Source organism: Cololabis saira, chromosome 21, assembly GCF_033807715.1.
Source record: "Cololabis saira isolate AMF1-May2022 chromosome 21, fColSai1.1, whole genome shotgun sequence".
Taxonomy (NCBI): domain Eukaryota; kingdom Metazoa; phylum Chordata; class Actinopteri; order Beloniformes; family Belonidae; genus Cololabis; species Cololabis saira.
The window spans coordinates 29,456,601-29,481,997 of record NC_084607.1 but is presented as its reverse complement, the minus strand read 5'-3'; the positions used below and the strand labels follow the sequence as shown (position 1 = coordinate 29,481,997).

The 25,397-nt window shown below is 41.8% G+C and overlaps 1 protein-coding gene and 1 non-coding gene across 2 annotated transcripts in view; one reads left to right on the top strand and one right to left on the bottom strand.

Annotated features, from left to right (window-relative positions):
• grb2b (growth factor receptor-bound protein 2b) overlaps positions 1-18,970 on the top strand; it is a 33,660-nt gene extending 14,690 nt beyond the window's left edge. The window contains exons 3-6 of the mRNA XM_061711997.1: positions 10,343-10,440; positions 14,528-14,650; positions 15,078-15,246; positions 16,777-18,970. Of these exons, the coding sequence (XP_061567981.1) occupies positions 10,343-10,440; positions 14,528-14,650; positions 15,078-15,246; positions 16,777-16,962 (576 nt within the window). The 3' untranslated portion in view covers positions 16,963-18,970. The remainder of the gene's footprint in view (positions 1-10,342; positions 10,441-14,527; positions 14,651-15,077; positions 15,247-16,776) is intronic.
• Positions 18,971-24,741: 5,771 nt separating this feature from the next.
• Positions 24,742-24,823, bottom strand: trnas-aga (transfer RNA serine (anticodon AGA)). The gene has a single exon. It is a non-coding gene; the product is annotated as a tRNA-Ser (tRNA).
• Between the last annotated feature and the right edge of the window lie 574 nt (positions 24,824-25,397).

Below are 25,397 nucleotides of genomic sequence, written 5' to 3'. Positions count from 1 at the left end.
AGGCCTAAGGGACAAAGGAATTAAGCAAATTATGACTACCGGTACATCTTTCCTTGCTGTCTTTTTTTGGGGTTCCACGCTCGTAACAGCAGCTCACATCAAAAGTTTAACCAGTAAGTGCACTTAAGATGTGTTAAACCAGTCTGATAATATTAATAATGTTCAGACTCGACCTCCACAACCAAATGACTCAGCTTGGAGTCCTTGCAGTGGTTCACTGCTCCAGACGTTCACAATATCTACACGATGGATATTCACATAACCAGCCAGCTGGTAATCAGTCCCATGTGTGGTATGAAGATTTTTCACAGAGCAACAATTAGTGTCCGACCTTTAACTCAGCCACCATGATGAAGTGAGATGAACTTTTGTGCAAAATGTAAGACGTTGCAGGCTGAACCACTTGCTCGCAGGACAAATTAAGTGATGATAAAACTTCTGCAGAGACGGAGTCTTCTTCACATCATTCATTGGAGCTACTGGCAGTGTTCTCCAGGCTGGTTGTTTCAAACTGCTTTATCATCTCAGGATTGGATTAGAGAGGACTGACTGTGGCTCTTCACCGTAGAGCGACAGTGGTGTCGCTGCAAGGTATCAGATGATGCCGGGTCTCCCCGGTATCGAAGCAGTTCAATCTGAACCAGAAAGGCATTTTCAGTACACCTTGGGTTTCATCAGTATCCTACTTGATTGAAAACGAGACAGCCGTCTCTACCTCTTCTACCTCGACGCCCCCAAACGATGAGCAGTGTGCTCATGCTGGGAATCTAAGCACTATAGACACGGCGCAGGCGAACTGTGTGGTTCATCAGATCAGCCGCTGAAGCAAGAATTAGGACGCCGCCGGTCTTATAAATGCCCCCTCAGATCCGTCTGTGTCATTAATGATGATCACATTTCACACTGAAGCTTACTGTTCTTGGCAGCAACAGTAAGAGGGCAGAAATAAAAGTGGATTTAGTGTCCTTTATAACTTTTTTTTTTCTTCTTTTTTTTCAAGCGAGCCATCATAGATGGAAGATTGTGAACTAAGCAAAAGAAAACAGTATTTTCCTGCCTAGAAAAATAAATGCCCTCATTTTGTCTTTTCCCCTCAGGGAGCTTCCCTAAGCTGATCACAAGGAGTGTGATCTTCAAAGTGCTCCATTCTTTCCTTCTCTTTTTTCTTTCTTTCTGCTCTTTCTTGCTTTCTTTCTTATCTTTTTTTCTTCTCTTACTGCTGCTGCCTTTTTTTTTTACTATATAGCTACTTACCTCCGTTGAGTGTTGAGTCAGAACTGTAATTTGATTCACACTCTCATCTCTGCAAAGCTCCCTGCCGATGTGCCACTTAGACGGTGACAGCTGGACTAAAACCAGAAGTTACCATTCTTGCTTCTTCTCTGCTCTGCTTTGTTTGCTCTTCTGCAGAGCAGATGAGTGAAAGTGGTTTCAATTTTTGCACCAGATTAAAACCAGAGGTGAGGAAAGTTCAACAATTGCTCCTAAATGCACAACTCTGCCCACAGTGTCGTTTCTCTTCACCGACTCTGCTGTCGGAAGTTACCGAGCGGCCGTGATGTAACCTAGCTGCTTTTTAATCCTGTTAAACTACAGTAAAGGTGCAGTTGGACTTTTTGACCGGTCCTGCAGTTTTCTCCATCGACCAGATTTAAAGCACAATGTTTGTTTTGAAGCTGCAATCTGTGCTTTATAAGGGAGGCTCCCCATGTGGTAATGACCTCAATCATGACTTTAACAACAGCATTACCGGTCTCAGTTTACTCTAATCCAATTTAATCTCTTCCATCATCTATCTGATTTGGGGTGGCACACACTGCCATCGTCTCCTGCCTCCCTGCTGGGAGCAAAAAGGGGTTGGACTCATTTTGTCATGTTTTGTTCTGAAAGCTGTCTTTCCATGTCAATCAATATAAGACCCTCAGGTTATTTAAAATATAACGCACTAAAGCTTGATCAAGGTTTTTAAAGACTTAATCCAGCAATCATGGTATAGTGACCCAGATGGTATGTAATTAGAGTGAGAATTAGTTTGCATGCTTTGTGGGATGTAATGCCTCCACAGTGGTCGCCACCGCTGCCGTCGTCACGGTAACAGGCCTCAGATTCCTAAAGTTCCTCAATCCGTCATCACGTATAATTTTACAGAATCACTCGGACGTAGAATAAATACCCACACACTTTTATGTCGACTTAATTCGATAATTTTCAGCCGGCACGACACGTCGACGCGCTTCTGCGCGGTCCTGAGAGCTTTTGACATCCTAATTCTTGAGCAGATTTTTACTGTACATTGTCCATCCAGCCATCCGTCCATCTGCCTCGTCCATCTGCTCCGTCCATCTGCTCCGGGGTCGCGGGGGCTTGGCCTGTCCCCGCTGACATGAGGAAACAGGAAGGGTCCTCTCTGGACAGGTTGGACAACTATCAACTCTCAGACTGCACTTTTAAGTCACCGCTCAATCTGACCGTCATGTTTTTGTACTTCGGGGAAACTATATTAAGCCATAGAAGTACTTCTCTTCTGACTCTGTATCCTTTTTAATTCTTTATCTTTCTGTACTTGCGGGTTCCTTATCGAGTAACTAAATCCTTCCGCTTTCGTAGGACAAGAGTCGTTGTGTGCCGTGTGTTTTTTTTTTTTTTTTTTTCATGTTGAGTAATGTAAATCTCATTTGTTCTGTTTGGATACCAATAAAGTATTCCCGCACAAAAGATACATATTTACTGACTTTGCGTAGTAAAATAGTGCACTCTTTTAACGGATGATTTTCTGTGATCTCATTAAATAACTTGAGCCGTCTGGTTTGCAAATATACAACATAAAAGCTTTATCGGGCCTATTTAAACCGCTTGTAGTTCCGGTACGATGAATCCTTCCGTCCGAACGACCTGCTGCATATTCAGATTAACTCACATTCAAGGTAATCCCTGTCCGTGATTTATTAAAATCCTGGCGCGACTGTATGTTTTGTTTATGTTTTTTCCCCCCCTCATAATCCCTCTTACTACCTACAGCCTTTATTCACCGAGTTGGTCCAGTGCCATGTCCCATATTGTCACTCTAAGCAAAGAAACCTACTATTATCAATTCACTTTTACGGCTTTTCCTTAAGGTTTCCAGGAAAGGGAAAGCAAGGGTTTCAGCGTAATGACCTGGCCATCATCACTATAGCTTTTTTTTTTTTTTTTTTTTTTTTTTTTCTGAACGAAAGCCAGAGAGAGTGTTTGCTCTGCTGTCATGTAAACAGTGGACGACCGGTTATTGTAGGTTAAATCCAGCAAGAGATGAAAAAAATCCTGTTCCAGCTCAGATACGTCACATATTTGTAATATTACACACAAGCGTATTTACAAATGAGTTAAGGAAAGAAAAGAGTCTTTTTTTTTAACAATATTTTTAATAAATTTCAATATAAATGTACAAAAAAAAAACAATGCAATCAGCAAGTATCATATTAATTGTCCAACAAAATGCAAGCAGGTCCTGCTGTGTCCATACAGACAAAAACAAAACAAGACAGAAAAAGATTAACAAAATTAAATGGAAAAAAAAATAAATAAAATAAAAAATGTCACACTCAATAGCCTCACAAACAAACTAAAATTGTGGGAAAAAAAGAGTTAACTTTTGTATAACTTTTGGACTTTTTGCATGAAATGTACATTGTTACAAATTTTTTTCACTTTCTTCCTTTTTTTTTTATGGTTCCTTTGTGTTTTTTGGGCACGTGCTAAATCAATAATGCCAGACTGTGGTCTGAGCTGACAGGTTTGTGTACTGTCAATCATGAGTTTGTGGATGGAAGTGCGATATTATTTTTAGAGTGTGTGATTAAGAGAGGGATGGGGGAGGAGGAAGATGACAGTGGCAGCTGGGGAGGAGATAATCCCCGGGCCCGGACCTTAGCCTCTCAGATGGAAACTCCTACAACTATTGTGATTTCGAGCAGATTAAAAAGACGGGAAAACAAAAAAATAAAACCTCAACAGAAGGAAGGAATGTAATAGTGCCGTGTTGGCATCGCGTACAGAGCTTAGTCAGACAGAATGCTGTGGTCGTCTCCTCTCTGTGGTTTAAGAGAAGAAAAAAAACTGCCAACAAAGCAAATATTTTATTTCTGCTTTTCCTCATGGGCTGCTATTCTTTCAGTTTAAACTTATGAGAATTCAAATGAAAGCAATTCTTTGTAAGCATTTGATCTTATTTTAATATGCGAGTTGTCTCCACGCAGTCACTGTACTGACCTAATGACCGCTGGAAAGAATGCAGGCTTTAATGCTCAGTTCTGCTCATTTCTCCAGACCCAACGTCTCGTAAAAGGTTTTGCTTGTAGGAATTTACATTTTCAAGTTATATAAAAATATTGATTGCAGTCTGTACGTGCATTTCAGTTCTATGTAAAGTATGTAAACTTTTGCCAACACTGGAAGCTGTGGGCTCAGAACAGTTACTTCTTGAGACTCTTTGAGACCTCATGTTTACTGGAGTAGCTCTCCTCGTCAAAAAAGAGAAGAAAAAAAGATCTCTCTACGCAGAAATCTGAGTTAAATAAACACATGGTGAAAGGTATAACCTTCAAGGGGCTTTCAGATTGAAATGAACGTCTAATGCAAGATGCTTGTAGATAAGAAGGTGAATTGTCAATATGTCAGATATGTCACTTACATATTGAGAGAGGTATGGCTTGTTCTTGATTTTTAACTAATTAATTGTACATGCATACATGTACACACACAGTTGTACAATTCTTAATACAGTTTGGATGCAAATGTCCCACCTAATGATCTGATGTGACTCGGCACAAACCGTTGAGCCTGTGACTCATTCAATTTCCTGGAGAAAGGAGGGGGAAAAAAAGTATTTTGTTTCAAAAAAATGTCAAAAGCACACGTGGTCCCATCCTGTGAGAGATGTGATGTATTTTCACATTTTTCTTGCTCGTCTTTGTCAGTTCCTGTAGTTACAGTGAGCAAATCAGCCACGAGAACGGCACCAACACTTCATATTTGTTCATGCATCCTTTTTTTTATTCTTAAGAGTAAAGCCACACAAGTTCAGAGCTGAGTCGAGCGTGTTTCTGTTCCTTAACCTTTATGTCGTCCTCAGGCATTTTTGTTCATTTTTGTCTGCTTCTTTTCTTTATTCCCCTTCTTCTGGTCATTTTGGCCGTGTTGCAGCTTGTGGCAGGAATCTTTGGAAGAACCTTTTGTTTTTGATTCCAGACAATGTCTTTTATTCTCTGTTGATGCATTTAGCACTTCCTGGACATCTTTGTGGCAGAAGCACACACACGCACACAAATCTGCTATTGAATCGTCATTGTGCACACGCCTAAAGGAGGTCTGCTACGGCCTCCACCAAGTGTAACAGTTGGATTTGTACAGTGAACCACATCACATGATTCAGACTTGCTGGAAATGAGCTAAACACACACGCACACACACACACACACACACACCCTCAGTCAATTTATCTGTTTCCCTCACAGGCATCACATATTCAAAGCCTGTTTCAAATGTGTTCATTTCTCATATTTTGTTGCGTTGTTGTTGCACAGTAAAAGTTCACGTTGATGAATCAGATGTTGGTTTATACGTAATTTTACACACACAAAAACAAATCAGTCTTGCCCCCCCCCCCCCGGGAGCCACGCATGTCTACATAATTATTTACATGCATCGGCCTACAATTTACAACAGTAAAAATGTCAAACATCACTGTTTTCTTTAAAATAACATGTTAACGTTACAGAAAGCCTGGAGCTGTAAGGTAGTGGCAGTGAGATTTAAAACAAGTGGGTTAATGGCTTTCAATGGGCAAAAAAGTGTCCAGAGTAGTAAACTGGCACCACATTTATAAAAAAATAAAAAAGAAATCAACTTAGACTGTATTCAGCACTAATGCCCCACCCCCTACTATTTACTAAACTTGGAAATAATAGGTTTTTTTTTTGTTATAAAAAATGAAATATTTCAAACAATTAAACTGGGATTTACATCCTGACAATGATTAAATGTTGGTGGTTTCAGCTAGTTTTGGAGTTTGAAGTGATTTGTGTAAATAAAGCAGCACTTTTGCCCTACGAAGGTGTCCGGAGGTGCATGTGAGGGCACAAGAGCTGTTTCCATGGAACGCAACACAACCTGGCGTGGATTCATCAGCGAGAGCCGGAAATGTGATTTTGTGAGACTTAAAAATGAAAAGTGCAAGTGGTTAGCGAGCAGACGTGCACTTACACGTCGCTCTGCCACTTCCCAAATCAGTTACTGATGCTCCCTTCTGCAGAGGTTACCCAAGTGGTTTAACACTCTGTGAATAACGATGTCGTTCAGATCAGTGAGTTGTTGTGGTTTTACTGAAGTATCATTCAACAGACTCGTGTCCCTTTTGTCGCTCAGCTAACTGTGACCTCAGTTGCGTGTTTATTTGCATAGAGAGCGGGAAACTGAGATCCCATCTCACGTGAACACTCCAGGCACATGAAGAGGGCGCATTTTCATACCAGGTCTGAACAACCCTGATTTATGACCCCGGTTGAACTTGGTTGAACATCAGACGCACTCTTCTTCTTGTACACCAGTTTTTTCAGATTTAAAGTCTTGTGAATTTGTCTTTCGTTATCACGCAGCAGAAAAGTTGCAGCGTGAGTTTGACGGAGATACTCTGCACGTCCTAATTCTCCTGTTTTCAATAATCGTGCACCGTCCTCGTTTGCCATCATTGTTTTATAAATGCTCTTCAGATCTTCCTGCAGTGCGAGGATTGAGAGGGACAGATTCTTCTCAGAAGAACACTCGAGTCACATGATTCAGTCAGAAGTATTCTCTCTCTCTCTCTCTGTGTGTGTGTGTGTGTGTGTGTGTGTGTGTGTGTGTGTGTGTGTGTGTGTGTGTGTGTGTGTGTGTGTGTGTGTGTGTGTGTGTGTGTGTGTGTGTGTGTGTGTGTGTGTGTGTGTGTGTGTGTGTGTGTGTGTGTGTGTGTGTGTGTCCGACTCAAAACATTCTCACACTCTGGGAATTGCCGTGTCAGATGTGCTGATCCCCTGTCAGAAAGTGAAATCTGACAGTGTTTAGTCTGTTAAAAAGGATTCAAACTGTATCGAGAATGTGTTTGTTTTTCAGCAGAAACCTCAGACGCATCAAAGTTTGCCAAACACGCTGTTTGTCATGAATTATTATTCATTTCCAACTGGGATTGGAACGCAAAGTCCTCAAAGTCACACAATCCTCAAAACTTTTCTCTTTTTTTTTTTTGTCCTGTGCAAATCTCAGATTAAAACAGTGCAAACATTGTTAGTCATTCCTGTCGTTGCCTTTTTCACATCTTTTACAACGGAGCAGTCTGGAGATGTCTTGAGATGTGAGGATGAGTCACTGTCTCTCTACGCTTTGATAACACTTCCACTTCAATCGGCGTCCAAGGACGTACTTTTCTACTCCTGTGGCGTTGGTGGTGTTTTGTTTTGAGAAACCCTTTTGCTCATAAGCTACCGTAAACTGTTGCATGCCACCTTTCCTCCCCGCGGAGGACATGCTTGCAGCCTCGGGGCGGCGACGCTCAGCGATGACCCTGATTCCTTGAATTCGTTTTACTCCAGCGTGCATCGATTGACCAAATCAGTCACTCGCCCCATCACATGTTGCTCATGACTGTGCGCTCTGGGCACTGTTGCTGTGTCTCTACAAGGCCTTTCCTGCGAGAGAAAGCAACACACAAAGGGCTTAATTACTTAAAACACTGTATGTGACACGGATTTATAGAATCAGTGTTGAAAAAGGAGAATCCCTTTAACTCGGAGCGCGTCGTCTGTCATGTAACCCTGGTTATCGGCCCCATACCGTGGTTTGTTTGTGTTATTAAGGATAAGCAGCAGAACTGGGCCGACCGGCATGCCGGACCAGTGTTGTGACTGTGCACAGCCTCACAGAACGGCCATTGTGAGCGTGCGCCTCCTCTCCTTCTGCTGTTCCTAATTAGACGTTGCCTCTGGGCCGACCGTGCCACTGAGTTTGCAGAAAGCGACATGAAGGCGGTCGGCAGGCTGCACCGCCACGCAGCGCTGCTATGTTTGATGTGTCAACACGCAGCGGAGAGGCCTAGCCCTTTTGTGCTCCGGTGTTCGGCTCACACTCCGCCACAGTGACGAGAGTCAATATGCCCATCGCGTCTGGTACTCCTCCTCCTCAGCCCTTTTTTCATTAGTTTTCCGAGCTTTTTTTTTTTTTTTTTTTAAATCCACAATCTCGCGTGCACACAGAAGCACATGTACATTCCCACTTTTCATTGCCGTCGACTTCTTTGGGTCCGAGGCCACTCCCTCAGCCAGTAATGCCGGTCTTATGCAGAATTAACAGCTGGGGTGGACTGGGGACAGCTGGCGCTCTGCAGGCTCGCTGGAGCAAATGGACTCTTGTCACTCACGCTGCAGCGGCACCGGGGGGACAGCTGTCCCGGGATTGGCAAAGGCTAGATTATATATTTAAGAGGACGGGAAGAGGGAGGATAATTATGACTGGCCTGCACCTATATTGGTCCTTTTTTAACCGGAGACAGTGTGGGGGTGGTGGGATGGGGGGGGTTAATATGTTTCTGATATACCCATTTACACACTTAGACACACACATGTGGTGGCGCAGCTATCGTGCGAAGCGCTGGCTTCCCTTTGGGAGCAACCTGAGGCTCTTGGAGCTACGCGAGGACACAGATGGAGGGGCTGGGGATCTAAACTCTCAGTGCCTGCTCTCCCGCCTGCCTCTCTACTGATGTGCCTGGTACATTCGGGGCTGATCTGAGGAAACGCGCGGACTAAAAAATGCATCCAAACGGGAAGTTAAACTTGTCCAACAGTAAATGAAGGCGAAGCTGAGCTGAAATAAAACACGCTCACATATAGGGCTGGGTATCGATTCAAATGCCAAGAATCGATTCGATTCTCGATTCTTAAGATTCAGAATCGATTATCATGATTCGATTCGATCCAATTCGATATTGATTTGGCTTAGTGTTATTTAAAATGTTTTTTGAGCTGTTGCCTGAATTATATGACTGTAAAATAACTAGTGAAATAATAATTTCACAATCATTATTGTGAAATAACTAAGAAATAAATAACTCAAACAGGCCTTTCAATATCCGTTTAAAGTGCAAAGAAAGAAATTGCAACAGTTCATGCAGTAAACAAATCATTTTAGCTTATCTAATTTATTCTGTCACCACGCACACATATTGCCATGAAGCACCTGGCATTTTTCAGAAGTGTCATGACAAACTGTGTGTCCGACTACTGGGATTAAAGTTCACCTGGCGAAAATGATGAAGAGAAAAAAAATAAATAAAAAAAATAAATCGATCTTTAGACATAAGAATCGATTTTTAAGGAATTAATATGAGAATCGATTTAGAATCGGAAAATTTTATTTATTTTTTTTTCAACACAGGCGTACTCACATAGATGAAATGTTCCTCAAGACGGTTTTAAGAGCTATTTATTTCATAAAACTTGAGTCATTGTCCAACACGGACTGAGATTAAAGGACAGCAGGGAGATTAAACGTCACATTTCTTTACTTCCAGCCTGCAGGTGTGATGTGTGCATCGCTACCTGCTCTCATGGGGCTGTATACCTCGCTTGTTTACAGTAGACAGAAGTCAGGCCGCCATCGCTGGCTGGACTTTGCTTCTTTACCGCTGAAAAGGCTGCGTGACTCAGTGTTATCAGCTGCTTTTCCTAGGAAATGTAATGTCAGTGCTGAAAAGAGGAATTATTGTTGAAAAGAGCAGTAGTTTTATCTCTCAATCTAATCGCTTGGGTGGTTTTAAGCAGAAAAAATGAAAACCCCTACCTTTTTTTTTTGTCTGTTTATGTTTCTTTAATAGCTCCACCGATCTCTCCCGCTCACACACAAACAAAGTGGCGTTCGCGTTGACCTTTAACACATGACTGCACCTCGGTCCCGACACCTGCTGCGCTGCCGTGTGTTGTCAGACTCCAGTGCCCTCGGTTGTTAAATTATCCATCTACTTGATCTTATAGAGAGTTTAACTTGGGATACGTAGCTTCTATTCTTTTACCAGCCTGGAGCCATTTTGAAGCTTTTGCAATTTGTTCAGTGGGATTTACGCGCAATATCCTGCTCTGTTTACTTTCCAAGTAACTGCTATTGACCCTGCATTAACTGCACTTGCAGTATATGCTGCGTCTCAGGTCACAGGAAATGAAAGCCATTAAAACCGTTGTTCATAAATGCTGATTTTTATACTGCACTTTGCTGTTTTTGACGTCTGTGTCCTGACTCTACCCTTCCCTCCCTCCCTCCCTCCTTCCTCCTCTGCTTTCAGGTGTTAAATGAAGAGTGTGATCAGAACTGGTACAAGGCAGAGCTAAATGGAAAAGATGGATTCATCCCCAAGAATTACATAGAGATGAAAGCCCATCCGTAAGTAGTACATATATGTTTTATGTTCCTCTGAAAATGTGCTATTTTTGTCTGTCACATTAGGCGAACCTCCATCTCTCTCTCTCTGTCTGTCTGTCTGTGTCTCTCAGTCACTGAATCCAAAACTTAGTTTGGACTTGTTAACATTTTCAAGCTATTACACGCGTTCACACTACCAAATGTCCTTTATGCTTCCGTCAGAGCTGAGTGTAGGAGCGGTAGGTGTGAAGCAGTTACCGAGGCCGTAAATCCTGGCTGACGAAGGCCTCACATCCAGTGAGAAGTTGTCACTCGTTCTTAACTTTGTGTGTCTAACTGCATGAACGTCCCCCTGCTGGCCGTTGGAGAGAAAGCAGGTTTGAGCTGGGTTGTTTTAGGTTTCCTTTTTTTTTGTGTCGACATGTTGGTAAGACATAATCTTTACTTTCATCATTGCCCTCACATCCCTCACACGGGCCGTGTCGGTTAGATGAGGCGGCCACATCAGGCCGCATGTAGATGTATGGAACGTCTGCTTTACTGCCGTGTAATCAATGAACACGGGGGCTGGAGGGTCCGTGTACTTTGCGGCCATCCGTTTTTTGTTTCGAAATGACAAAATAAAAATAGAGATATATAATCTATTTCCCATCTTTTGTTTTGATAATAAAAAACGGAAAACTGATCGTTATCCATTATCCGTTATCTGATTTCATTGATGTGTCTGAAAATCGAAATTGGGAATTAAAACAGCGAGTGGAAAACTCTTTTCTCTATTTCATATTCGTCTCCAACGGGGGGGGGGTATGTTAGATTTCAGTACATGTTATTGATTGGACGCTGCTTTTTTTTTTGGACGCTGCAGCTGAACGGACTGTCACAACATCCCTGCAGTTTCATGACGGAGTGAAGACGGATTACAGATTAAACTCATGTTTCACTCCCAGGTTTCATATTTGATTTATTTTCTGTTTCAACATTTCAAAAATCTAAAACTGTTAATTTTCAATCTGATGAACAAAAGAACCAGAAACAACTTTCTTCACTTATTACTGTGCATGTGCAATCTTCCCATTTGTCCAATCCCTGTTTTCAGTATCCTTGGAAACAAATAGGAAATAGAGAAAAGAGTTTTCCACTCGCTGTTTTAATTCCCAATTTCGATTTTCAAACACATCAATGAAATCGGATAATGGATAACGATCCGTTTTCCGTTTTTTATTATCAAAACAAAAGATGGGGAATGGATTATTTTGGATTATTTCTCTATTTTTATTTTGTCATTTCAAAACAAAAAACGGATGGCCGTGAAGTAAAGGGACCCTGGAGGCTGCGATCAGGACAACGGCAGGAGAAGTGTCAGCTCTGGTGTTGTAAGTGGTGTTTAAAGCCTCTAAATCCAGCACCTCGGACCTCCCGTCACATTTGTTCCCTATGCTCCCCCCCCACCTGTCATCATTTCTCAGGACATGCACAACTGACAGTCCATATAAATGCAGGATATGAGAGGCAGCCATCACACGCACTTGGAGGTGGAATTAAAGGCTATTTTTTGCCATCCAGCCGTGTGTGTGTATGTGTTACTGTGAAGTTGGTGGAATCTTGGCAGGATCCTTGGAGAACGGTCCCTGTGGACCCGCTCGGGTCAGATTAGCTCCCTCTTCATTACTGCGTTCAGAGCCATTCACGCTTAATTAAATATTGACCCATCTGCGTCGTTGCCTCCGAGCAGGCACATCCATCTCTGGTTTTGAAGGGGTGGGGGGGTTTGTTTTGGCCCAAACTTTAGTTTTTTATTATTTATAAGTGTTACAGGAGCACCCCGATTGTTTGAGCACCTCTAAGTTTCCATAAAGTGTTGTGTGACTCAAGTTTACCACCTCCACTCGTCGATATGCAAACTCCTGTTCAGCATCACCGGCAGAGACGACTGGAGAAGATGGTGCCAGATTAGACCTTCCTCTTTCCATTTAAAACGACAACGTTTCACTACTTCTTATAAACATACACCTTGTCTGTTTCTGTCTGCTCGCATTTCTGTAGATCTGACCAACGATAAAGAATGAACCTCCACCTGTAAACATGATCTTATCCAATGTTCAACACAATGCATGCTGAAGTTACACCCAACTAGGTTTATTGTGGTAAAGATCGCTTGTGTTGGTGTTTAAATGATAAAAACCTGAAAGGTAAAATGTCATGAATTGAGTTCAGAACATTTCTGTTTTATATCAGAGGTTTGGCATTTTCAGTCACATCATAAGTAGGACTGGAGATCGATTCAAATGTCAAGATTCGATTCTGATTCTTAATATTCAGAATCAATTAACACGATTCGATTCAGTCCGATTAGATAATCGATTTGGGTTAATGTTATTTTTGAGCTGTTACCTGAATTACATGCCTGTATTTATGCAACATATTAATACTAGTATGAAACTTGACACCATGTTCATTGTTGGATAGTTTCCCACCTCGTGCATGCGGAAATTAAATGACGCGACTACTGGGATTAAAGTTCACCGGGTGAAAATGTTATAATCAAAAAAGAAAAAGATCTTTAGACATACACATGGATTTTTAGGAATTAATATGAGAATCGATCCTTTTCAACACAAGCCTAATCATAAGAAATAGGAAAGAAAAAATGTTTTATTCAAACCTCAGTGAAACCATGGAAGGCAACATTATTACAACTATTTGGGTTTAAACTATTTGTATATTATTATTTGTATATATATTTGTATATGCATAAGGGACCATTTGGAAAACTCTAAAATTAAACCTTTTAGACGTGAAACCATGTTTCAAATTAGCAGGATCTGCTGAAATGGGACGGTTCTGTAAAACTTTTCCTCCAACATGCCGGGAGGACTAAATTATTTACAGAGCTGGATCACAGAGCGCATTGTTGCAGTAATTGGAGCCTCTTCAAATGTCACCTGAGGGAATCAACTTTCATTGTTTTGTCTCTGGGTGGAATGTGTTTTTATTGTAATCTGTAAAGCATCCACAGTGGTGATGACACAGCAGCGGCGCGTCTGGAGTTTTCCCTTTTGTGTGAGGAATGCTCCGCCCGGACTACCGGCACCCACACACGCGTGCGGCGTCGCGGCGCGGCCGGCCCGGCGCCACGCCAGGCCGCTCCTGTTTGGACGCGCGTCTTAGCCCCCTGTTCGGCAGCTAATGACTAATCCCTAAATCTGCGTTCCGATCTGGGAAGAGTTGTAGGTCAGCACGCGCTGTTTTCAAGCAGGTGTGCACGTGTACGCCCGTCGTTTCCTGGACTCCATTAAACCCTCTGCTATCACTCTATCAAATAGGAAAGAGATGTGCTGGGAGGACTTGGTGTCCTGCCAAGCACAGATACAAAGTGGATTAAGAGTTGGCCTTTTCATTATTGATTGTTACCAATGTGTTGAGGAGTCGAGATGGCATCTTTTCACTGACTGCACTTTTAAATGATTCACACACGTGAAAAGCTTTTGCTTGCTTTGTCTCTCACTTACCGGCTGCTTCAGGTGTTTATAAGCGTTTTTATAGACGATCAACTATAAATAAATGCAAAAGAAAATTGAAAAGTTGCCCACTTTAACCCTCATGCTGTATTTATTTCCGTCCCTGGATGCTTTACGTAGCATGGAGGATGTAAATGTGTGAAAAGTGGATATGTATCTTTGAAGCGGGTTTTTACATCAGAATTAGATCGTGACTCATCCGTTCCGACTGCACGGGTAGACGGCAGCTTCACAGGACAGGTCAGTGCTTGTTTAACTTTTCCAGCACTTCCTGGTGTCTTCATAAAGCCTCCTTTTATGAGGAATTTTTCATGGAAGAGAACAATTGTAAATGAGCTCCAGTGTGTTTCGGCTGGACGTACGATTAAGCTCATCTACCCCGTCTTTTGGACAGCTTTTGGGATGGAGATAAGTGACTGCGTCGGCTCAGTCCGCACCTGGCCGGCAGAGTACGGGATATATTTGCAGGACGCGTGTAGACTCTTGTCGCCTGCGTCTGCCTGATTTAAACCTTTTCTTTCCCAGTTAAAGAGACGTGTCGTCACCTTCGTGACCTCGCTCACAGAGCTGCTTTTTTCTCTCCCCTGCAGATGGTTCTTCGGGAAGATTCCTCGCGCCAAAGCGGAGGAGATGCTAAACAAACAGAGGCACGACGGGGCTTTCCTCATCAGAGAGAGCGAGAGTGCACCTGGGGACTTCTCCCTCTCCGTCAAGTGAGTAGCTCCCCTCAAAGTGTACACACAAGGAAATTACCAGTCACACCTTTTACTCTAGTTTAAAATACACTCGCGTGGCTGTGCGGCGTTTCCTCTCAAGCGATCAGGTGTGAAAATGCTCCCCGTCTGACCTTTTTCAGTCATTATCAAAGCCGTTTCCTGCTGCCGCCGTCGCTGCGGTGATGCCCGGCATTTTCCACTATTTTGTTCTTTGTTCTTTCTGTTGGGAAACACTGTCAGGTACATGTAAAGTTGGCGCCAAGATTTGGATCTTAATTACTGTCTGGGCGGTCCTAATCCCACTCATTCAGCTGGCCTGCCGTGTCAGCGGCAGCGTGCTCGCTGGACTGTTGCATAACTCTGTGTTCTCTACGCTCAGGTTTAAGCATTGCCTCATCGTTTGTACTCCTCTGATGCCCCGCAGGTTTGGAAACGATGTCCAGCACTTCAAAGTTCTCCGTGACGGGGCTGGGAAGTATTTCCTGTGGGTGGTCAAGTTTAACTCCCTCAACGAGTTGGTGGACTACCACCGCACCACCTCGGTGTCCCGTAATCAGCAAATCTTCCTGCGAGACATAGAGCAGGTCCCCCAGGTAAGACACGACCCGACGACGGTGGAAACTGTTTAAAGTGATCAGGGAGAACGGCCATCAAAGTTTTATAAAGGCAGCTCGAGTGCAATTACTGCTGGGCATTAAATGAACATGTTATAACTATCATAAATGCACTAATGCGCTGACGTTCATTCATGAGGACGTTAAGTATGCACATGTTCTTTCGGTCGGTAATACGGTGCAGCAGGACTGTTCAATTACAGTTGCCATGCAGGTTCACCCCTGAGAGAAATGATTCGGAGTCACACCCTGTAAAGACCACAAGCTGCAAAAACACAGAAGCCAGCAGGCTCGCATAGTTTCACTCTTTACTTTAAAGCAGCACAATAATTAAAAACAATGGCTGGACGGCTCTGAATCCAGATGTAAAAGCAGTCGTGATCGGGCACCTTGCAGCAGATTCGTACAAAAACATGAGCACTGAGCTGCTGACGTGGGCCCACACTCTTATTCTCAGCTGATAATGGTATTAGTGCCCGTTTAATTCATCGATATCCGTCCTCTTCATCTGAGAGCAGGTTAAAAACATAAACTTTTAGACATGAATGTGTGATGTTTTACTATTTTTTTTGCATGATATGTGCATGAGGAAGGTTGGGACGGGACGACGGAGGCCGCTCTGCATGTCCAGTCATAACTGAGAGCTGTTTAATCTGACGCCTGGCGAGCCGTGATTACCTTTTAGCTGGCAGACCCGTGTGGTGCGATTCTGCGTTAATCTGCCGATATTAAAGCTGCCTTTTAAAGATGAAATGGACGAGCTTTAGTGAACGGCATCAAGATGGGCTTCAGTGCGTCTCCTGATAACTCATAAGTGATTAGTTTCCGTTAATTAGTTTCAAGCATTATTTTCCCGAGCAGTATTTGTTCGGTGTAATGGTGAGTTTTTGTGCTGTTTGGCAATGTTTGATTATTGTAAAACTCCCATGGAATAACCATCATCTATTGGAGCCATGAACCTAACAAACTTTCCTGCTGTCAGAGTAGGGCTGGGCGATTTTGGACAAAAATAAAATCCAGATTTTTTTTTTTTTTTCTCTGAAAACCCGATTTTCGATTTTTTTTGGTAAAACTACAAAAGACAATGGAATAAATTGTTTCAAATATTTTATCTTTATTTTTAAATAAAAATAGCAAACACATTTCCCTATTGGGAATGAAGTGTAATTGAAAGATGTAAATCCTCCTTGAGTTTAGTAAAGTGACAAACTTTTACAATTTTCTTGACCAAACAAAGATGACTAGACGAGTTCTGTCTGTAATGCAGCCAGCTGCAAAAAAGGAAAATCGATTTTCCGATTTTCCTTTTTTTAACATCGTCTTGATTAATAAATCCGATTTTAGATTTAAAATCGATTAATCGCACAGCCCTATGTCAGAGTCCGGTTTTAATTTTTTTTAGTGCGGCTGCTTCATGCCTCGCTGATGCTCCCAGGCAGTTATTGTGCTCATCCTGTCGCCTTTTTTCCCCGTCTTGTAACCGTGTGTCTCCATCTCTTGGCTCCCCAGCATCCCACATACGTGCAAGCTCTGTTCGACTTCGACCCTCAAGAGGAAGGAGAGCTGGGGTTCAGACGCGGCGATTTCATCCAGGTCCTGGATAACTCTGACCCAAACTGGTGGAAAGGAGGCTGCCACGGCCAAACGGGCATGTTCCCCCGCAACTACGTCACGCCTGTTAACCGGAACATGTAAACACTCAGACCCTGTAAACAGCTACCACAGCAGCATCCATCACCACCACCACCACCATTACCCATCATTGTTCTTGATCTCATCACCCCCTCCCCCGCACCCGACCCTCAACCAACCCCCTCCACCTTTCTTGGCCATCCTACAGTAACAGGAAGAACGCAAACAACTGAACGAGAGAGAGAGAGAAAGAAAGCGGGAGTAGTGCCATCGTAGGCGTCGCTCCGTGGGCGGCCCGCCGAGCGAAAATCAACTCTTGATTTGCGCCGAGAATGTTCGCCTCCGTGTTTGAACGCCTCACCGAGGACTGAACTGTGTTTTGAGGGGAAGTCTAAATGCAGAGAAACTAAAGCGTAGCGCACCGACCATGAAGATAACCAAATGATCCGACCGCTCCCACAGCTGCTTCTGTCTCAACTTCTTAACATTCTGCCTTTCTTTTTTTGTTTTGTTTTGTTTTTCTTTCTTTGCAGCATGATGTTTTAATCACTTTAATGAATTCCCTACCGAGAAAAATCCTAACTCTTGTTTTAAAGAAAAAAAAATATATAAAAAGAATACATTGTTTTAAATAAAAAAAAAAATGTGCAAACGCAAAAAAAAAAAGAGAAGTGAAGCGATGCCATCATGAATACAGCAAGTTTCCATGTTAAAGACCATTGGTATGTGAGCCTCGAGCGCCAGCCGTCGGCTGTATAAATGAATCAAGTATAGAGAATCCATTTTTTAAGAATATATATTATATATTTGTATGTTTGTTTGTTTTACCTTTCATCGCAAATTATGTTTTCCATTTGTAAATTATGTAAAATCTTCTGTTAGTCTGGGTAAGACCTCGTAGCGCTAGAATGTGATGATTCAGTCAAGTTTTTGTCTTTTTTTTTTTTTTTTTTTCTTTTCTTCTGAATCTGATGTCTCTGATAACACAGCGTGACATTTAAGGCATCACAAGTTCCATTTTGACAAGGTTCGTCTTGTCCTTAATGCAAGTCAACTCAGTTCTCTGAAGAAACCAGTCGGGAGGTTAACGTTGACCAGCGAGAAGAGCCATGAATGCTGCAGAAACCTTTTTACTAAGGAGCGCTACCTGTTTTTAAAAAGCCAATTTTATTTATTGCAGCCGTTTTTCTTTTTGGCAGTGAATGTAGCTGTAGACAAACATGAGGGAAGCACGGTCAGAGAACTGAACCACACAACCACGCAAGGGATTTAAAAACAAACCAATAAAAAGAAGATACGCTGAAATAGTGACGTCATCGATATTCACTTCCTACAACGGTGGATGAGGATATGTACAGGTAGCTCACATTTGTACTCCAACACGATCATTACATGCATGCAAACACAGACACTCTCCTCCTTGTTGTACCTGCACGAAGCAACGGGGCTGAGTTTGGATAATCACGCTTAGTAATCAGCACCAGTGCAGATCTGCAGCTGGCACGGATGAACAGTTCAGAAAACTGAGAGATTGTCTTTTATGCTAAAAGCTGAGAGATCAGGAGAAGTTGCGTAATAATTTGTTTTTGTTTTCTGTTTTTTTTTTTCTTTTGTCCAAAGTGGCGTGTGTCAAGCACTTTTTTTTTTTTTCTTGTCAGACATTTTCAGTTTGGGTCTGGTCCAGTGTGTGTTTACCGTGTTTGTGTGTGTTTTTGTTTTGTTCTGGTTTCTGTTTCTCGTTCTCTCTGGATAGTGCCTTTCTCTCTGGTGTTTCAGTGTCTCCGACCTGCTACTTTGAGCCCCTCCTCCCTGTTCCAGGCCTGCCGCTCCTGCAGTAGGAAAAACAGTGTAAATTATCAAAGATGTCCCATCTGGCAACCCACACCTTCCCCTCCCTCACTCCTCCCACATCCACCCACTTCACCTTTGGTCTCACCAACATGGAACTCTTCTTATTTGTCTTTCGCCTTGTCTTACCTAATGATACTGTTTTTGTTTTTGCTCTTTTTTTTATTTGCATTTTTTTTTTTTTTTTTTTGGTTTTCAATTAATAAAATGCAATTATTAAAAATGTGTTTTTGTGGTCTATGTATGTATATTTTTTACCTCCATCATAGTCTTGCTTCATGACCTCTGTGTGAGGTGTACTCGGTATCCTGTCTGTTGGGGCATTACCTGTCATCAGTACTCGAGTTGTAAAAGAAATCAGGGGGGGGGGTGGATTTTATCATATGGGGACAGATAATTTGTGCTGATTACAAATAATATAATATATTACAAATAATAGCAGTGACCAAAACACCTGCAGAAATACTGCAGGAATGACATAGCAGCAGTTAAATGCAGCCTTCTGTAAGCTTTAAATATCCACTGGGCTTACATCAAATACATCAAAACACAACAATAAAAAACAGTTTTCTGAACTTATCAATATGACTCTGTCCTTCACAGGATATGTAAAATGGATCACTGCAAAAACTCAAAATCTTAACAAGAATATTTGTCTTATTTCTAGTTAAAATGTCTCATTTTAGTAAAAAAAATCTCATTACACTTAAAACAAGACTCATCACTGGAAAAAACAACAATTTTCACCTGTTTCAAGTAGATTTTCACTTAAAATAAGTAGAAAAATCTGCCAGTGAAACAAGATTTTTTTGCTTGTAATAAGAAGATAAATCTTGTCCCACTGGCAGATTTTCCTACTTATTTCAATTGAAAATTTACTTGAAACAGGTGAAAATTGTCAAATAAGTTATTTTTCTGGTGATGACTCTAAATGTTGAAATAGCAGTAAAACCACATTCATTGATGAAATGACATAAGGGCTGGAAAGGGGGGATGATTTTGACTGTTTTTATTTCAGGGGGGGATGCCATCCCCCCTCAACTCCAGTACTGCCTGTCATGTTTGTGATGCTGAAGGAACCTGAGATGCTCCTTGAGGTGAAGAACAACCTGATGCTCAACCTTCTGCTTGTATAATGGAGCATTTGGGAAAAGAGACCAGATGGAGGTGGTGGATGCTGGACGTTAGTGTTGGGAGTTTGTCGGAAAGATCTGAACCTCCAACTTTCAGCAGAACTTTGTCATATTCTGGTGGGATGTAGCCGGGTCTCCGCTGCAGCCCGGCGAGAGGTTTAATAGCACATTAGTCGCGGTCTAGTGCACTGTCTGCTCCACATTCTGACTTTTAGCGCTCAGAGTGGCACTTAAGCTCTGCGCTTCAATCTGGCTCCTCTCCGCCTTCATTTTTGTCACAAAGTGCCTTAAACAGACTGTTACGTCGCCGTCCTCTTTCAACCTCTAATCTGGAGTCATTGAGTGTGTCCAGGGCCTGAATCATGCATCATGCTGCTCCAGTGCATCTATTCGTCTCTCTGATTTGTACCAATAATATAACAGTCTGGCGGCAGAGTTCACTCCTGTGGCTTCTGTGACTCAGATGAAGTTTTATTCTGCATTAGCTATAAAAAAAAAAAAGGGAAAAAATCCATTACAGTAAACACAATATCCAGCTATGAGCCTGAGTGTCGGGATGCCCTCTGTAAAGTGTACAAACTCTGCCCCGGGGGTTTTTCCTCTCCAGCCCGAGGAGGCCTTGTGCCATATGGCCCCGCTACACAAGTCAGCCTCAATAATGTAAGCTTTAAAAGCCCTCTGTGCTCCGCTCGCTAAAGACGTTTTAAGATGATTTGAGGATTTGCAATTGAGGAGTACATTTGGTTCAGAGCTGGGGAGATTATCATCGGTGTGCGTGAACTCTTGTGTCCCGCCAGTTCCTCAGCAGCACGGTGTTGGTTTCAGTCGAGCTGAGAGGCCCGCGTTCATGGGCCGAATATGTAGGCTGGCATGAAAAATAAATCCAGTTTCAGGATGAGAGAGAGGGAGAGAGAGGGAGCACAGGGGGGTGAAGACTTTGATGTTGCATCATGGGACATTGCAGCTCCATATAAAGATGAAAAAGCCAAATTCAGCGACTGCTACCAGGGTCAGGGCCAGACTGTGGCTCCAGAGATCTGACTGGCCAGCCGTGATGCCCCCAATATCAAAGCCAAAAATATATATAGCTATGTATATTTTAATGCTGGACTGTTGGAAACTGAAATCAATCACTAGTAAAAGATATAAAAAGATTCAAATTTCATATAAGAATCCAAGAAAACCACTACATGGAGAAGCAAGATGACTAAAACTGGAGCTGGAACAATCAACACATGGAGAATGATTAAAAGGAGCTTCAAAATTAAAGTTTTCCCAACATGTTTTGCATGCACGTGCAGAGGGGGGGGGGGGGGGGGGGGGCTCAGATGCCCAAAAAATGCCAAAAAAAAAAAAGATTTCCATTTTCAAATGTGGACCTATCGTGCCATTCATTCACCAATATAATCTAACAGTTAATAATAATTCAGCTAAATAAAAAGATATGATGAACATGCACCTGGCAGGCCCTCGTCATGTGACCTGCCCTGCACTTTGCAGCTCTGCAGGAGATTGACACTTCAACTGAGGAGATATTTTCACTTCTGCATGGTTTGCAGCAGCATAATGTGCACATTACTTGTGTGTGTTGTTGTTGTTATTGTAAGGCATTTGACCGATTTAATTTAGTCAAGTGCCTTTACTACAACAACAATAATGCTTTGCAGCTGCGCCACATGTGCTGTATATTGCTGTTAGTAATTAGCAGCCATTAACCGCTCCTGACAGAGAGAGGGATAGAAATGCAGCTACTCGTCTCTCTGGGTCTTTTTGCCCACCGTTTTAGAGATCATGTCATTTTAATTTAAAGTGATTTAAATTAAGTTGCAATACCCCACTTGGCTGCGTGTATGTATGTACATGCGTGGGCGCATGTTTCATGATCATCAGATTTATATTTTATTTATCAGGATATTTAATTGTGCAGACATGCCTGTAAGGAGAGGAGGTGGAGTGATGCTGCTAAAGGCCGTGGATCCATCACCAGCTGGATAGTGAAAAGCACAGCAGGTAACACATGTACCAGGTACTTATGTTTATTCAGATCTGTAATGTTTTTCTGTCATTACTTTAGTTTTGATTAGTGGGTATCCAGAGTTATTATAGTTTTTTATTTTTCCATTAGTTTCAGTATTAGTTTTAGTTTGTTATTATCATACGGGGTATTTGTCGTGGGACGTGGGTAAGGTTTAAGAAGTTCAGAGCAGGTATTACAATACAAAACACAACAGTGTTTTGTAATGTAATGTTACAAAGTAACAAATGTAACAAAGTTATTGTTGGAAAGTGTTAAAGTCGTGTTCCATGTGTCCCTTTTTTAAATTTTAGCACCTGCCACTGATAAGGTCTCTGCACGTCCCTGATGTTTAGTTTTATATGTCTAAAGTTATATGTATAAAAATATGATCTGTAAAAGGAAGTAACCTCTTTCAATTCCGTGATGCGACGTGTCAGGACATAAAAAGCCATCTAGCCCTCCTCCAACTCCTCCAGGTCTTAAATGAACCTCAGATGAGCTCGATGACTCCACTATTCAGTAGTTACAGAACGACCATCAGCAGTAAGTTAAAGCAAATGGTTACTTGTGATGTCATGAGTAACATACCTGCAGTTCAGTCAGGTTGAGGTCTGGATCGTGAGCGGACCGTCACAACATCTTGATTCTGTCGATCGGCCCAGAGACTGCAAACTGTTCATGTCTCACAGTTGTAAAACAGCCCACATCATCAACCCTCCACCACCATGCTGGTCGGGAGCAGTTATTTCTGCTGATATCAAGTGCCTTTTTTTTTTTTTTTCTTCTTTTTTTTACCAAACATGGTCTTCACTTTGAACTCATCTGTCCAAACAAAACAGTCTCAGAAGTCATGTGGTTCTGCAACTCGTTGAAAACGTTTTTTTAAAGCCTAAGTCATGCCATCCTGTCATTTTGAGAAGAGAGGAAGCTTACTTTTGGGAACTCCTCACAGTAAGCTGTGTTTGTTCACTCTTCTTCTTCTTTTTCTTTTTTTGTTCTGTTATGTACATTTAACGTTTTACGTGCTAAATGAGATCAGATGAATCTGTGATGTAGCTGCGTAGTAGAATCTGACTTTGGGGTAAAGCATTAATGGAAGATTGAACAGCATCTTGAATAGTATTTTTCCTATAAAACGATCAACACCAGATTGATCTGGCAGCAACAATAGCTTCTTCAGGGTCATTGCTGATGTCTTTCCTCTGTGACATTGCATTAATGCTTACCTGAACACTTCAAAGCGACAAACGGTTAATGCTGACTACTTCTACTGGCTGTTACTTGGCCTCTTTCCGCCTGCAGAAGGATGTTTTTACATGCTTCTGCATTTTTTGGCTTGGTTTTTGTTAAATAAATAATCACATGATGTAATAGAGCATGCATCATCATCCAAGGTTGTATTTCCCCAAATGGAAGACCCAGTGGAGACCGGATGATTTTGTATGATGGTGTAGTTTCCTTGTTTTTTAGTTCATGTTGACTGAGTACTTGTTAATGTCTGAGTGAGCAGCAGTCTGCCACTGGGATGAAGTTAAATCGTGAACCCATGCAAACAATAGGGATCTCTGTGTAGGAGTCTGATACGCAATAAAGATATCAGATCAGTTGTTTTAGCTGCATGAATGCATGCATTTATCTGGCACGCAAAGGTTGAGACTTTCCACTCCTCTCCCCACTGGCAGAACAGGTACATAAAATGAGCTCAGACACATCCGTGATGGCTTGCGGGGACGAGTCCCGGGTCACATTAGGTGGCTCAGCAAAACACAGAAGATGCAATGCCCCCAGGATTTTCTGTTTAGTAGTTCATCTTGTTTAACCAATCTTCATGTATATTGCAAACTTTGGTTTCATTGTAAATGCCAGCACGTTCTTGCTGCTGCCAAGACATTATAAACAGGCCAAGACATTCTTCTAGCAAAAGGAAGAATTAACCATATTAAATACCTATTGACAATAAATCTCAGCTATGAGCTGATTTTGAAACGTCAGTATAAATAATTGTTCTCGACGAAAAACAGTGCGTCTCTTATTAGCCATTATTGGTGTGTTACTGCCACCTAGTGGCGGCTTCCTGTCAATGCTTATCTTCCACTATTATAAACTCCCACATATTAATATAGATGTTTTTTGTCTTATATGAGGGGTATCATAAATAGCACCACTCTCTGGAGATGCTATTTAATCTATTTAAAATAAACTAGTATTTCATGTATATACAATATAACGCACGTATTTAAAATGTAATAAACTGGTCATTCATAGTGTGATATATGTGACAATGTGATAAAGACGGCCATGTGACGAATCTCTGTTTTGGTATCCAGTAATGGGCTGACCTTTCTTTTTGCATTCATGTATGTAAAGAGATAGGACCAGTAGTTTTGTATTGCCCTTGCTTTTCTTTTTTTTGAACACTTATTATGGACATTTTCAGATTATATTACATCAAATAAGAGACAAGGAGACAATGACCCATTTCACATTATACAGTTAAAACGACTGTATAATGTAGTTTTAACTGTATATAGTTTTAATTTGTGGTGTGCCAGTCTGGAAAAATAAAGTCCAGGGGCAATTTTTTGTCTTTTTGTCTCAGTCCAGGCCCGTTGTCTGTTTATTTGATCGTAAACAGCATTTTTGTCCCGCTTGACACTGCGTGGGGGCGCTATTTCGTTATTTTACTTTTTAATGGTGGCAAAAAAAAGTGACAGGCTTCGCTGCGACTTTTTTTTCTTCTTTTCGGGGCTGAGTGGAGAAGAATTTTTCTAAATGTTATTTTTCACAAGTTTCCATTAATAACGTAAAATAACATAAAAAACAGAAACTGAGTGGAAAAGAAGTCGTTGTCGGCAGGATTCGAACCTGCGCGGGGAGACCCCAATGGATTTCTAGTCCATCGCCTTAACCACTCGGCCACGACAACTGCGGTACCACAGCGCCCTCCCCAGCATATTTGAAATATAGACACGCTGACACGTCTCCGAACTTTATCACTCCGAACACAATAGATGTGGTGTAATAAGTGTAATAAACAAGTATATGTACCTACCCTCCGTTTACACCAACAATGGATGAACACGTAGCCCCCTCGATCAACAACTGTATAAAATAACTAATGATTAAGAATTAAGAATTGTATTATTATTTTAGTTTATCTTTTAACAATATCATGGCCTGCATCGATCCATTACGTCTCAACATATTCGAAACACATCAATGCACTCACATATACTGTTTATAGCTTAGGTTTGAGAATAAAATGGAAACCGTTTCCATTTTAAAATAAAATGTGTCGTTTCCGAAACGACACATTTTATTTAAAAAAAAAAAACTTTATGGTTTATGGTTATGTCAAACATGCAGTTGTTACCCTGAAATGGTGAGAGTGCATCGCTGGTTAAAGCCTGATTTATGGTTCTGCGTTAAATTGACGGCGTAACCTACGGCGTAGGCTCTGCGTTGGTTAGTTATTTATGTTATGAATCTTTATTTCGGCT